This window comes from Psittacula echo, assembly GCF_963264785.1.
Source record: "Psittacula echo genome assembly, chromosome: 9".
NCBI classification, from domain to species: domain Eukaryota; kingdom Metazoa; phylum Chordata; class Aves; order Psittaciformes; family Psittacidae; genus Psittacula; species Psittacula echo.
The window spans coordinates 10,366,019-10,381,078 of record NC_137745.1 but is presented as its reverse complement, the minus strand read 5'-3'; the positions used below and the strand labels follow the sequence as shown (position 1 = coordinate 10,381,078).

The following is a 15,060-nucleotide window of genomic DNA, read 5'->3' as shown; positions in this document are numbered from 1 at the left end:
CATGTCTAGGTCATGAGTCAAAATTGGTAAGTCTTGGAAATGCAGAACTGTACCTTTTTTCACCTTCCCTGTTTCTTTAGTTCTTAGCCTTTTCCACAATAAGAAAATATATATATTTATCCTGTTTTCTTTTTTTTATCCCATACAATGTGGACTTAAATTTACTTGGATCCTAATTATGCATTTATCTCTGGTAACATACCCAGATGTCCACAGAAATCCTTGGCACTTTTGGGGTGGGTACATGCAGTACATTGCAGAGCTAGAACTTGACTTTGAAAGGAACATGACAGAGTTTAATAGAAATTAAAAATGAAAGTAAGAATGATTTAGGCTTCTTCTTGAGTGATGAGTGACCCGTGATTAGTTACATGCTTCTTTTTAAAGAGACTGTTTAAGTAGTATTACCACCTATTAAAATGAATGTGCCAGCTTTAAATTCATAATCAATTATCCTTTGACTTTTTATAGTTGTCTTCTCTGAGGAAGAGAGAGAGCAGCTGAGGAAGTTCACAAATAAATCTTACCTTCTGGATAAAAGAAGCCGTCATCATGTGTATCTTGGTTTAATTGATATCCTTCTGGCCTATTGCTATGAAATCCGTGTCAACGAAGGAGACAAGAATGTAAGTCAAAAAAAGTTTCAGGAAGTTACTGCAGGACCCTTCGCTGTCGTTTAGGAAACTTACCTGTTAAAGTGAATTTGCTTCCAAGCATTAAAAATATGTAATTAAGTTAAAATGAAAGATTTTACATCTCTAGCTATTGGGATGCATGTAGGGTTTAGTATGATTTCTAAAGACTTCTGCTCTTCTGGAGCAGCATTTTAGCTGTAGAAGAGAACTGCAGTTGCAGGAGACTCCAGGCAATTGTTTGTTTCTGATTTGTGTTGTGATATGTCTTGATTTATGTAAATTTTGAGTTCACAAAATAATTACTCTTCTACATTGATGGTTTTTCCTTCTGTAGTTTGGACAGTTCCATAATAGGGAATTACAACATAATAGGTATTATTGCAAACAGGTATGTGTAATAATACCACTAGTGATTTGGATTCTGAAAGAGCATGGGAAATCATTGTCTGTAAAACTAAAACTATGCATTAGGCTACCATTATATGCCTTTAAAAAAAGTGAGTTTTTTCAACAGTTGCTTTCTTTGGTGGGTACCTTTTTTTAAGCTTATGCACAGAGCATGAAAGGTGTTTCCTGGGGCATTCTGGAAACCAGAGCGAGCATTTAAAACTTTTAAAATTGACACATATAAAAGAAATAATAATAAAATGCTAATGCACAGTGTTCAAACACTCAGGAAGGCAGGAAGGCATGTTTCCATTTTCAGGATTCTGGTGTTCGCCCATCTCTTCCACAAGCAGCAGCCAGCTTGACTTTATGTTCTGTATCCCAGGCTTTGTGCAGGATATTAAGAATTAAGAGTGGAAGTTAAGGATAGATTCCATGCTGTGCTGTGGACAGCTTGCCTTTTTGAAATGGACTCACTTCCCAGATACAGCTTTGTGTCTGGCATCTCCTCTGCTGATATAAACCAATACAGTGTTTTCTCAAATGCTTTTAATCAAAATATTAGAACATATAATCCAAACCATTCTGTCTTAATCAGACTCACGTGTGGGGCATGGATTTTAGAATGGCAGAAATGTCCAGACCTGTTTATTCAACAGAATAATCTGAGACGGTTGTGTTGTGTGTTAGTGTTGCACAGAACCACAAATATGCAAGGAACACAATTGTACAATCCTTTAGTGACCTTTGCAATAACTGTATGGTATATGTGGAAAACACACTGTAGTCTTTTTTTTCTTCTTCTGTTTTTTTACACACACCCCTCCAAGATCTTCAGGCCATACAAATCTTTACTAGAGCCAGTCATTCCTGGCTTTTTGCCCTAATCATCCCACTAGACCACACTACCACACAAATACTGTGAATCTGTAATGACATTTTACATGTACTGCTGGCTTTAGTAGCCTCTTTGAAAGCCAGAGTCTTGAGCTGTTTTCACGAAACAAGGCGTTTGAGCTTGAGCTTTGAATCAAGTTTGTTGCTTGGTGAAAAAGGACAGAATTCCACTGAAAAACTGTGTTTTCTGTGATTGCTCTTGTATTTAAAAGGCTTTCTGCATAGGCTAGGTATTCCCAATACGGAAACCAGTTCAGTTATTTAACATCTGCATTGCAATATAATTTTTAATGCTGTCCTGTGGCCATTTCAATGCACATAAAATAATTGCTGCTTCATATTCACAAAGGTTCTAAAATTGCTGCCAGAATGTTACCTTAAATAGTTTGCCAGCAGTTGTGAATGTTGAATTAGGTAACACTTGTTTTAAGGTCTCCTCTTAAAATCAGGTTGAATCGTCTTGGAACATAAGGAAACTGAGTGCAACATTGTGCTGGCTGGAGGTAAGTTAAAACTTCAGTTTTGCATTGTCTGCTTGCTGTATTATTTGGTTTTGGTAGTGGATGTTGCTTTTGTGGAAAGCTTACTGTTTCAGTATGAAGATGAATTAAGTATATGTCCTCTTTTTAATAAATGTTACGAGAAATAGATTGTGACTTTTGGGCTTCCAGCTACTACCACTCCCCACAGGCTGGCATATGACCTCTCATCTGTCTGGGAATGGGCCGCCTTCTCGCCCATTCTGGAAAAGCTGAGGTTAGGCACCACAGAAAAGCTGCTTGTCCACACACTGTCCTGAGCTCCTGGGCTTGATTCATAAATTCTGACCTTTATTTAGGAAGTAATTGTAATTAATCTTCACATGTGTGTGCAACTCCATGCTTAGGGCAACAGAACAGAGCTACCTAGCTCCTTGATCGGAAGTCATAGATACTTCCTATTTAATCGTCAAAAGCATGTTAAAATAGAAAGGGCATATCAGGGCATAAAAAGCAAGGACTGTAATTTCTTAGTGGTTGTGTGTCCTGTAAGTCCTACCTCAGATACATGTTTTAATAACTTTTAAAGATGGCAGGCCCTGATAAAGCAGCTTATTGTTCACTTCTGGGTTTTTTGACTGCTGAACTCCTCTTCAGCCTTCCTAGTTCATTATTCTGCACTTCTAGCTCACTCTTTTTCTTGCCTGCAAATGGGGCACCTTCTGGCTTCTCCTCAATTCTGCTGTGTGGCTTCAGAATACGTTGGGAGAGCAGAACTGGGAAGCCCAGACACAAATGGAAAGCCAGTGATAGGAAAAGCTTTTACAACTCAATCAAAAGGTGGTTGGTGGTTCTTTTTCTTCCTGTCACGGAGAAGGTGAATTCCAAATTCCATATTCTTGTAGCAAAAAGACTTCTGTGGTTGTAGAACTTTTGTCTCAGGGTTTAATGGTTGTGTGATCTTTTAGATGCTGAATACTTTTGTTTCAGATTTCTTGCAGTTAGTGGTCGTGTGTTGCTTTACCTGCCCCCTTCTTTGCAGCATTATTGCCACATCCCTGTTTGTTTAGTTGCTGTTAGCCCTTTGAAACCAACATAGACTAGAGGAAACAAACTGAATTCTGTTCTTTGCACTTTCACGTTGTTTACTGAAACCACACAAGCCTGTATCATTAAGTTGTTATGATCCTGAAAGTGGAAGGAACTTAACCTGGTCTGTAATCCACAGTTTCTTACAGTGGCAGTAAGCTAGAAAGGACTGTCCCAGCTTCGTTCCTAAAGTTACTGAGCCCAGTATCAGTTTGCAGGATGCAAAATGAAATTTGATAGGATTTTTGGGTTCAGTCCTTCAAACGTTTCTTGTAGTGGTGAATGTTATGTTCAGTGCTATGGTTTTCTAGATCTGTTTTAATTTGTTTCCATTGAATGTTCTGCAGTCACAAAGAAATGCAGTTAAAATGCGGTAATCATCTTGAATCTTGAGTTCTTTTCAGGTCCACGTCCAAACATAGTGAAGGAGCTTTCTGCATGTGCTTATCCTATAATATATAAGTTCTTAGTGCAGTCTGTGCCAACAGTGTATTTCACACCCAGAAAATTCAGTCTCCTGGCACCAAGCTGTTAATAACTATATCTGTTCTACAAACCATGTAGAGGCGGGTGTTTTCATCAATCTGTAAACAAAATTGCCTCAGCTATGGTTTGATTGAACTGACTGCCATTTTGCTGTGTGTGACATGTACACACCTTAGAGTCTAAATATTAAATAAGAAAGCATAAATTATTTAAATGCTTACCGGTGCTCCAGTAAAATGAAAAATGGGTTGAGGTAGTTCTATAATGCAAAAAAAGTGCTGGTTGTCAGCAAAGCATTTTTATTAATTTGAATAAATTGAGAGTTCGAGATGAAATAGGTGTTTTGATTTGCATTCATAAATGGAATATTTTGTCTTGAAAAGTGAAGCTGGAAAGGAAATCACTCTCTTAAGTTAATGCCTTTGGCCTGAGTAAATTTGAGGTCTTCCTCACTTGTGAAGAAGGACAATGAGCTGCTTTCCCTGAGCAGGTATATTTATCCCTGTCTCAAATATCTGTAATTTTCATGAAAGACGAAGTCATGTATCATTTTTAAATATCTTACATGTACACATGTATTTTGTTAATATCATGTGGGTTTAATTTTTCTTTATTCTTAAAAGGCTTTTTATAGTTTCCCCTTAATATATGTAATAATGTGGGACAGATGTAATATATTGCTTTAATCTAAAGGATGGCAAGGGCTTGAGTTAGATGTTTTATTCTAATGTTCTCTAAGTTCTTTTTTTAATTCAAAACCACTAAAACGTATAGGACTTCAGTTAATCTGCCATGCAAACTGAACGTGCAGTGTCTTGTTTCTATTGAACATGTTGATTTCCATAGCTATTAAAATACACATTTTTAGATGAATAATATATTTAAATGTGCTCTATTCTGCTACGACTTTTTTCCTTAAAGGAAAGCAAACAACGACCTAATTCTTTGTATAGGGAAGCACACAGACTAATTCAGATTTTTCACTGATACACACAGAGTTTCACTAGCATTCATGATGTCCTGGTATCTTTCGGAAGAAGAGTGCTGTGCTATCCCCTATACAGACATTTTGGATTGGTGATGCGTGCCTTCAGTGATACAGTCATGATACTGCAACTAGGTAAGTTTTTTAAGGATTGGAAGTGATGACACATAGCCACATTCGGTTTATGTCTGGGGTTTCTAATGATTTCTTCTAATCCTTTGGCCAGTTTCACCCACACTTGATAGATAGTGACACTTCTGGACATCTTGTGGTTTTGTGAAAATGGGGCTGGGGAGAGGACAAAATTCGTGTCCTTAGCAGGGAAAAGCCCCTGAAGCAACTCATTTATTAGCCAGCAGATAATGCATGCAGTTGTGGTGTAAACTCGGCTGTATTATTCATGGCAGAAAATATTATGAATGAAAGATACAAATAAATTTCATTAATCATCTTTAGAAAAGTCTTTGATTCAGTGTTGTAGTTTGATAGATCAGGATTGTCAAACTGTGATTGGTAAAGCTTTAGCGAAAGGCTCTTAAAAGTATTTTTCTCTATACTGTATTTGTTTGTAAAGAGATTTTTCTGTTGGACAAGAACATTTTAATGAAGCTTTTGTTATGGTAGGTTAGATGCTATAAATTTTTTAGACCCTATTCTGAAGGTGTCTTAAGTTTTTATTTCAAAGCAGGGTTTCTTACAAGTATAGCAGCAATCACTGTGTTTTCTGCTGTTCTTTGTGTTCTTTAATTACCCAACTGAAACTTGAAAAAGATTGGAAGGATTTCTGATAACTTCCATATTTTGTCTCCTAAGGGAAGTTTGTAAAGCATCATTGTCTTCATTTATTCCAACTGTTCTGTTTGATTAAGGTCTCCTCATCATGGTTTTGTAGTTGCAAATCTAGGCAGCTTCTCTGCATAACTTACTGTTTGAAAGAAATACTGTTTTAATGTAACCCTTGTCAGTGATGATGAGATTTTGACAGAAAGGAAGCTTACCCTCACGTGGGCTTCCTGCTCTCCTTGCCGGTCTCTTTTTCTAGAATTAGATCTTCTGTTGGTTTGTGGGTTGTTTTTGTTGTTTAACTGAGCCAGTCCACTAATTCTTTTCCTTTTCCTGTTCAAAATAACTATTAGCATTCTTTATTCCTAAACGCTTCCATTGTGTCCCCCATACAGAATCACACATTTGAGAGCAAGAGGTGGATTTGTAATTCATGTTCAATGTTATAGCTCTTTGTAGGAATAAGGCAAAATGGTTGAGGTGACTGTGCAAGTCCAGTGGTAGTTTGAGAAGAGCAGAGATCTTGAATTTGCGTCAGCAGAAAAACTTACTCTTTTAGCCCTTCCTATATAATTTTTCTCTGCTAGAAGCAGAGACCGAAATCTGACTTGCATATGTTATCTTAGTTCTCTGCTTGTTACTAGGAAAATAAGGTTGTTGTAAGTAACAGCTGAGTAGAGCTGTTCCTAAAAAAACAAGCAGTGAATACCATGAAAACCATTCTGTTGCAAAATAAATAAAAATAATAATGGAAATTTAATTTAAAACTGAAGAAAAGGCAGCTGACTGCACACTATGTAGCTTTGTTTTGTTTCACAGTCAGGAGTGGAGCTGTCACCTTAATGACTGCAAATTATTCTTTCAGCAGTGACATTTATTTATATATTCCCTGTTTATCCCAGACAGCTTTCATGTAACAGACCAGGTTTTCAAATCTATGGTTATTCCAGCTTCAGTTGTGCAATTGTACACAGCCATGTTTTATCTTGGGTTGTTAAAGTGACTTGCAACTTTTCTATTTATTACTACTTTCAAATAAAAGCATTAAGTGCTAGGTACATGTATTACTTTTTGGACAGCAGAATCACTCAGAAGCAGCTCTTTGGTTTGTTTTCAATGCTTTTGAGTTGCAGGATTAAAACAAACCAACCAGAAAAACTAAGCAAACAAAAAACCCCTGCAATCAAAACACAACTGCCAAAAACTATTGATGATTCAAAGTACCATTTACATTATAAGAGTCAGGTAGTGAAGTTCTAAGGGGAAGATGTATCTCTCCCTCTTCACTTATCTCCTCTGGCTTATACTGCTGCTCATAAGTGGAAAAAATGAAATTCTGATAACAAAACAGAAATACAGAGCTGTCAGACTCTTAGATCTTTTTCTGAAGAAGAGAGTACATGAGAGGTAAGCTGTTTGCTTTTCTTTTAATGCTACGATGGAAAACGGTGAATGGATGAGTGAACATTCAATGATCCAACAAAATACTTGCAGCAGTTTTGTGAGGGAGGTGGCATCTTGTAGAAACTCTTTCAGGTTTCCTTATTCATCCTCCTACACTGGACGTGTGGCTGACGTTACCTCCTTACCCTATGCTTCCAAAGCACAGTGGCCCAGTAGTTCTTGTCATCATGGTCTCCTGGTGTCACTCATGATGGTCTTGCTCCAAGAGCAAAGTCCCCGTCTTCTCTGGAGGAGTATTTTTCTTATGCTTACCCATTCTTTGGTGGGACAGGAGATAGGCCTGCCTTGTTTTTTCTAACCTCAGTGATTTGTATTAAAATCACTGCCATAAGCTTTAGAAGAAATTCAGCTTTATTTAGCTGACGGTTCAAATGATTTAGAAGCAGTGAAAGAAATTAAGAAATGCAGCAGGTTTGGCTTTGTTCTGTGTCTGTGCTGTGCTGGTTTATTGGGAAACAGTCTAAATGTTTCTTCCTTCAAACTTCACTAGAAGTCGAGCCATGCTTTTGAGGAATTTCTGTTACAAAATCCTCTGCAAAACCCTCTTTTACAAAACCCTCTTTGTTTGCTGGAAATGGTGCCTACCCAGTTTGGCACTGTATTGCAATATATTTCTGATGAACATAAGTAAAAATGACTGTCAAATAACAGATAATAAATTCAATTAAATACTAACGCAAAACTGTTCCTCCTTGTATAGATGCAGGAGAATGGTGTTTACCTTAAAGGGAGAATTGCTTTGAGTTGACACAAGCCGCATCCTGACTTGAGGTTTCTTTCAGGATGTTGGTAGCAGAAGCTGGGACATAGTGTAATACAATGGTTTAATAATAATATGCACAGTAAACTAATTTATTTTAAAATACAAAAGAATTTTGATGGGACTGAATTGTTACGCCTCAAGTTATGTGACTTGGCTTTAAAAATCTTAGAGTTGTGTTGGTGGATCGCTTCCAAGGTGCAGAATACCGCATTTTTGAGCTATTAAGGATCCTTGTGTGTGGTTGAAACACTTTATTTTGAATTAATACTTCCTGCCAAAGTGTTAATTGTAAATTGAATGCATTAAGCTGATGAATGTTGCGGTCTTCAGCAGATATTTTCGTAGGCTGTTTTAGTGGTATATAATACTTAAAATACTTCAGCAATAGTGTTCAAAATTCAGCAGCTATCTACTGTACTTACCTGTTCTTTGGATAGGATTAATAAAGGAAAAGAAATGTAGTGGTACATCCAGCTACAATGCTATTTCCAACACAATGTGCATACTGCATTTGGCAGTTGACTAACGGAGCTTCGTCAGGTGTGTCTTTGTGTAAATACATGGAGCCCTTTTTCTTTTTGTAAAGAGCTGTTATAAGTGATGTGGGCTAGTTCTGTCTGTATTTACTGACACTGTAACCATTGCATAATACTGATTTTGAAGTTATTGTCTATGAGCCAGTAATGAAGAGAACTCATTTGTGATTTTTTTTCTGTGACATAAAAGTTGCTGTGCTTCTTTCCATGCAAAAGTTAATAGATTTTGGATTATACAATTCCCTATTAAAAACAGTACTATTGCCTCACTGGGGTAAGTTATTACCAGGACATTTCCATTTAAAAGTCAGTGAGTGCTTTTCCTGTTGTTTTTAAGAATGCTGCTATTCTCTTTTTGGTGAGACAATAAAGTTCAGTTTCTCTTTTTAGATAAATGCTCTTCCTTCTTGAAAACATGGAAGAACATAGAGAAGTCTCCAGGAAAAATAACTTACTGTAAAATAGAAAGATGGAGCTATTAATTTCCTTTGCTTCCCGTTATTCAGTATAAAAGCTGGTAGAATTTAATGATGATACAAAATCAGTGTGTTATTTATATCAAATGGCAGAGAGAGCTGGGGTCAAATTATTATTATAGCCTTTTCTGAAGTAGTCTGTGGAAAGAGGACTGGATTTCTGCAACTGTAGAATTAAAGTTGCAGGCTGTTATCTACCAGCTATTGTAGCAATGAACTCCAGAAGAATCCTGTGATCTGCACAAATCTGCTCTGACTTCTATGATTCTTGCCTTGTCTGATCAGCCTCTCTGCTTCTTTTCCTCTGAAGTTGCAGCTCATCCTCTCCCCAGCAGGAGTACAATGATTTTTTTAATGGCAGGTAAAGAAAACCACTTTTGTCTCAGAAAAATGATGGCTTAATACTTAAGAGTTGATATCCCATCTTGCAATATATTCCAGTTGCAAGTTGGTTGTTAACCTCCTTTACATCTAACACAGATCTTCACAGCAAAAGAGAGAGAGTATTAGGGTGTCTTATGTTTTCTGATCCAATTCATTGTATGGTTTCACATATAGTTGCAGTGGCACATGGTAAAGAGCTGTGGGAAAGGGGAGGCAAAGGAGTGCAACAAAGAGCACTCAAGCCAGTGTAAATAATACTACTACTGACTACATAGCCACAGCCTTAAAGTTAAGACCAGCTGTATACTGAAGACTGAAGTAGATAGCCAAAGACAGAACCTGTGGTGTGGAATTTCACAGAAATAGGCCAAGAATCATCATCTGTGTGTGAGAATATCCTACATTAGGCTTAAATAGTGTTTTTCAGCTCTGATTATTTTATTCCTGTGGTAAGGAGTTAAATGCAGTTTTGTCTGAGGACGTCTTGTTTATAAGGTGCATGTATAAGATGCATGTTCTGAAAGTAAAAGTGTAGTAGTTTGCCACAGTTCATGTTTTTGCCTTGAGAAGAAGGTTCCCTTAGTAAGTCTGGCTAGATTTGAAGCCTCTCTGATTAGAGGCCCATTAAGCTGCTGTAATCCAAACCTTTAATTTGTGAAGTAAGACTACTTTTTATTGAGAATTAGTGTGTTAGTCACTGATTTACATTGTTACTTGGCAGGTGAGTAACAGGAGAGGATGTTGGGCTGGCAGCTTGACAGCTAGAACCTTAAAAAATTAGCAAAATTTTCATTCCACATATAATTTATTTTTAAAAGAGCTCACTTTTCATTCGCAATAGCTAAGTTTGACAAGCTTGGCTCGACAGGCAGTGCTGGTGATACAATCAAAAGTTCATCAGTTACGTTTGGGGTTTTATGTTCTTTTTCCTGACATTTCTTCAATTGGTCTCTTCCAAACCAGCGGGTTTTTCAGTTCTGTTGGTGGCTTTTTACTGTCCACATCCTTACACCTTATTGCTGTACACATTCTTTAACATTCATTCTCTGTCTATAGACTTAAAGGTAAGCAAACAGATTTTGTGCTTGAACAGCAGGGGGAGTTCTGTTGTTTTTAAAGGCTGTAAAATGTAAGTTCATCCATGTTCAGGTTTCATAGCCTAGGAGGAGGCAGCCTCTTGGGAGAGGATTATTAGATTCCATTTGCAGTAGTGGCTGTTTTCACTTGACTGGGATTTGGGGTTTTTTTCCCTCCCATTAAACAGTGAAAATAATTATTTATTTTTGTTTAGTGTTCCAGCACTTAGCTTTCTGATGAAAGTTGCTAAAGGGCTAAGGGAGGAGATTCCAGCTAATTGGAAGTTACATCGATCAGTTCTTTTCTTCATAAACTGGTTGCATATGAGGAAAATCAAACAGACTATGGAAAGGTTTCCACTTTAGAATGAGAAAACATGCAAGTTTTTAATCTTTTACTGTATTATCAACTGTAGGTCCAATGACACTGCCTTGAGCCTGAAATGAGTTTTTCTTTCTGGGGGCTCAATTTGCCAAATTATTCCGTAACTAACAGAAGCAGGAAAAGTTCTGCTACTTTAAAGCCATGGTGAGATTTTAGGTGATGGCATCGCTTATGTTGGCTTACACGATTCCTGTGGCTCCTGCGTGCTTGACCCTCTTGTAGCCTGTGTTCCCGACCTTGCTGCTTTCCAAGGCAGGTATTTGTGTTAGGCATGTAGAGAAATAAGTTTTCTCATTCTTCACAAACTGTATGACTGTGCTGGAGTTAGGGCCAGCACAGCTCAGAAGAGGTAAGGCTGAGGGAAGGGGCTGCTTCAGCTGCAGGGAATTACATGCATGACTCTGCAGTGAGACTTTAGTCTTGAGGAGAGATTCCTGCTGAATTCAGAGACTCCACATACACATAGATGTGGATACTGAAGGGCATAGTCCTATTACTGCCGTTCAGAGACTGTGAATCAAAAGTATAAGATCTTTGTAGATAGTATGGTTATTAAAGTCTCAAAGGTGAGGAGGTGGTAAAGATTATCTATGGTTTCTAGTGAATTACAGAACTAAACATCTATTTCCAGGAAAAGCTGCAGTTTTGAAGTGTCTGCTGGACATTCACAAGATTTTTATGGAGAATGACCCTGCCTATATCCTGAATGATCTCTTCATTACAGACTACTGCATCTGGATTCAGAAAGCTAAGTAAGTTCTTAGGTAGTTATTGATGTGGGAAGTGTTTTTAGCATACTACATCTATGAACAAGTATCAGTAAAATTCTATCTCCTATAAATGGAAATGTGATCAGTGCTTTCCATTTAGTAACCTTGGCTATCCAGCTATTCTTACTACATAAGCGAAGACATGCAATGCGTTTTTGTATGTAGTGACATCATTGGGGGAGGGAGGGAGGAATCACATTTTAGATAAAAATGTGAATTTTCATTAATATTTTCGTTTTTTTGGGGGGTGTAGGGGAATGAGCTTCTGGAGAACTTTCATTCTCTTACAATCTTTCTTAGGAAGAAAAATGTTTATATGGCACTTATGCAGCATTAGGAAAAAGGTTGGAAGTAACTCCTAGTTTGGGATTGAAATCTTGATTTCCAGTAGAAATGACAACTTCCTGTTCTGGTTAGACATGTGCAAACCATTTACATCTGTATGAAACAGTTGATTTATGGATTGTAGCCATTGTACTAATTGATTATTAACAGCAGAATGTGTCACAGATCTCTGTGCACTGTGTGCTCTTGTCCCTGTACTTGCTGCCAGCTCACTCTCCCTGGCAATACACTTTGGCTTCCACTTCACTTGAGAGAAAACAGTGACTCTGCCACTTCCAGACTAAGTGGCTGTTCAGCACTTCTGCATCTCACCTGTGTTCTATCAGCTGGAGCCAGCATGGCTTTATTTATTTCCAGAGGCTTGGGAACCTGCAACCAGACTGCTTAGAAGTATCAGCATGCTTTAATCGTTTAAAAACAGAAATATTGGTAGGAAAACAGGGAGAAATGGATTAAATGAACAAAGAAAGCTGCATGTTCAAGTCTTACTAAGCTTTATATTTTTCTTGCCAGCTTTATTCTATTTTTCCTATAGTTAGTTTTTCTTCCTCCCTTTTTATGTCTCAGCAGCCTTCTCTGAAGGCTTTCAAAAGTACATGTATGAGTTGCAAGTAACATTTCTCTCAAAAGGAAGGTATTACTAATACAAACAAAAAATGCCATTGGTGCATTTGTTAATATAGCAACATACAGACTCATGTTCATAGCTCACAATCTAATGAGAGACTGTAGGAGGAAAAATAACTTAAGTGCACAAGACAAAAGAAACAGTGAGGGAATATAGAGGGAACTTGGTAATAATCATGATCAGAAAGAGGGATATGAAACAGAATTGAGCCAGCTTGCATAAGCTTTATGCTTAGATGTGACTCCACCAGTGCTTCTTAGAGAATTAAAGGCTTTCAGTTCGTAGCTGCTTATTACATGTTGTACCTATTGCTGATTTCTATTCTTCGTATGCTTTTGATGTCTATGTTCTTATAGGTAACAATACACAAAATATTCTAAAGCAACTACAGGCGTTTCCAGACGTTTTCATTTGTCCATCGTGATCAGTTACAGGAACAGTTGGGAACAGCTGGTTCATTTTGCACTGTCATTTTTGAGGAGGTCTTAGCCACACCTTAAGTACAGGAGTTGAGAAAGTAAATGGAGAAGGAGAAAGTTACTTTGTGCATCTTTCACAAAGAAACGAGGCATAAGACTGTAAATTACTGCTGCCCATATCAGTGTGTATAGTATCTAGCAAGTCAGTCATAAAAGCCAAGGCTTTCTTTAAATACAGCCGCTGAAACGTATGGTAGATATAAGTGACTGATACATTAGCACATTTACTCCCAGACGCATACATTATGTACCAGTTAAGCAGAACTGACAGCTTCTGGAAAGAGGGCAATTAAGCTATCTTATTGTCATAATGACATGGCACAATAGTTGTCTGTCATTAAGAGAACAGGAGAAAGAGGAACTGCAGAAATCTGTCCTATTTTTAGGGTCTGAATCAGGAAAGCATTTAAGCATATGCTTAAGTCATTCCTGTTCTGTTTAGCAGTGAAGCATGTGCTTGAGTTAAGCGTGTGTGAAGTGAACAGGAACACTTTGTTTTGTCCCTTATGTTGAATGTAACAACAAGTTCTCTTGTCATTCAGAAAATACCTTAACAGATACAGAAATTGGGTGGTGGCTTGTCCATTAAGGACAAGAGTTCCCAGCTCCCCAAGGTGAGTAACACGTCTGAAGAGGAGGGTGGTACAGCTTTTGTTCCAGGCGAAGAAGGTTGTAACATCCCTCTGGTAATTGCCTTTGTGGAGAAAGTTTTGGGAGGTGAAGATGTGTATAGGTATTTTTGTGGTGGTCTTTCAGTGACGTTATTTGGATGTCTGGTCAGTCTCTGTGTTGTGTCTCAGCTATTCTTTGCTCCCTGCAAGCTTCATTAACTTTCTTTGTCTCAGTTTCCTCCTCTCCATAGCTGTAGTTCCAGGGCACTCTCAAAACCTTTGGAGGGGTTTTCTTTGATTCCTCTCTTTCCCTGGTACGTAACCAAGTCCTAGTGGAGGTTGGGGCCTCTTTGCTTAAACAGTTAAAACAGACTGTAGGTTCTTTTTAGTGAAGAATATGGTCACTTTAAAAACAGCTGGAAGCAAGCTTTTTAGCTCACCTGTGCTGGCAGAGAAAAGTCTGGGAGCTGTAGGTTTAGAAAAGAAGGAAAAAGGTAATGGAGGTATGAAGTGGTGGGAGGCTACAGTCCTATTCCAAATGAAGTGTCCAAAAGAGGAACACCGCTGGTAGGTACTAGCTTTTAAATGCACAAACCTCATAGCCAACAGTGTGTCAGTAGCTGATTACAAATTTGGTTTGAGATCATAGTTTGGCTGTGACTAAATTAGATGAATAAATGAATGTGTCACTGGGCTGGCAAAAGATGATTTATTTTAAGCACGATGTACCTGGAATTGGAAATGCTTAAGCTGAATAAAACACATGCAAGTGGCTAATAGTCACTTGGGTATGGTGAGTACAAGCTAGTGCTTTAATTCTATTTATTTTTTCCCTCTCAGAAAAATGATTTCATTCAGGTATCTCTTACTAAGTGAAAAGTACTAGAAGTCTTAGACAATGCAGGATGTTAGCCAAGTATAGCTAAAATTTCATCTTCCTGTTCATAATTATGAAGCTAACTTCAGCTGCTTTCTAGGTTTCTAGAATCTCTCTTTGAGCTGCTTGTGAAGTTATTATTAATAATTTGATCTATTGTATAAAGAGGCATGTAAATCCTTGTAAGTGTTCATTAGGCTTTGAAAAAAGGGAGTATGTTGCTCAGCAAAACTTGCCAGAAAAGAGGGAGAAGTAAATGTTAACCTGGGTAACAAAAGCGAGACAAAGGCAGCTTGTAGTAAATCTCGGCAGGTGGTGTCAACATTTGTGTTGAAAAGCCAGATGCAGCCAGATGGAAAATTGCATCTTTAACCCCTGAGGTCATAATGACATGTCATCACTTCATTTGATCCCCTTGCTAAGTGAGCTTATCATCCACCCTGCTGTCACTTCTGTTATTACTTTCATTTCCATAATAAAATTAAATTTAATTTGCCTGCTTTGCATGCCTTTTTTTCTTTTAGG

The 15,060-nt window shown here is 37.7% G+C and overlaps 1 protein-coding gene across 1 annotated transcript in view; it reads left to right on the top strand.

The window, feature by feature from the left end:
* The window catches only part of SHQ1 (SHQ1, H/ACA ribonucleoprotein assembly factor), a 52,666-nt gene that overhangs the window by 18,764 nt on the left and 18,842 nt on the right, over positions 1–15,060 (top strand). Inside the window, exons 9-12 of the mRNA XM_080625506.1 lie at positions 472–626; positions 2,369–2,422; positions 4,970–5,093; positions 11,457–11,577. Of these exons, the coding sequence (XP_080481632.1) occupies positions 472–626; positions 2,369–2,422; positions 4,970–5,093; positions 11,457–11,577 (454 nt within the window). The remainder of the gene's footprint in view (positions 1–471; positions 627–2,368; positions 2,423–4,969; positions 5,094–11,456; positions 11,578–15,060) is intronic.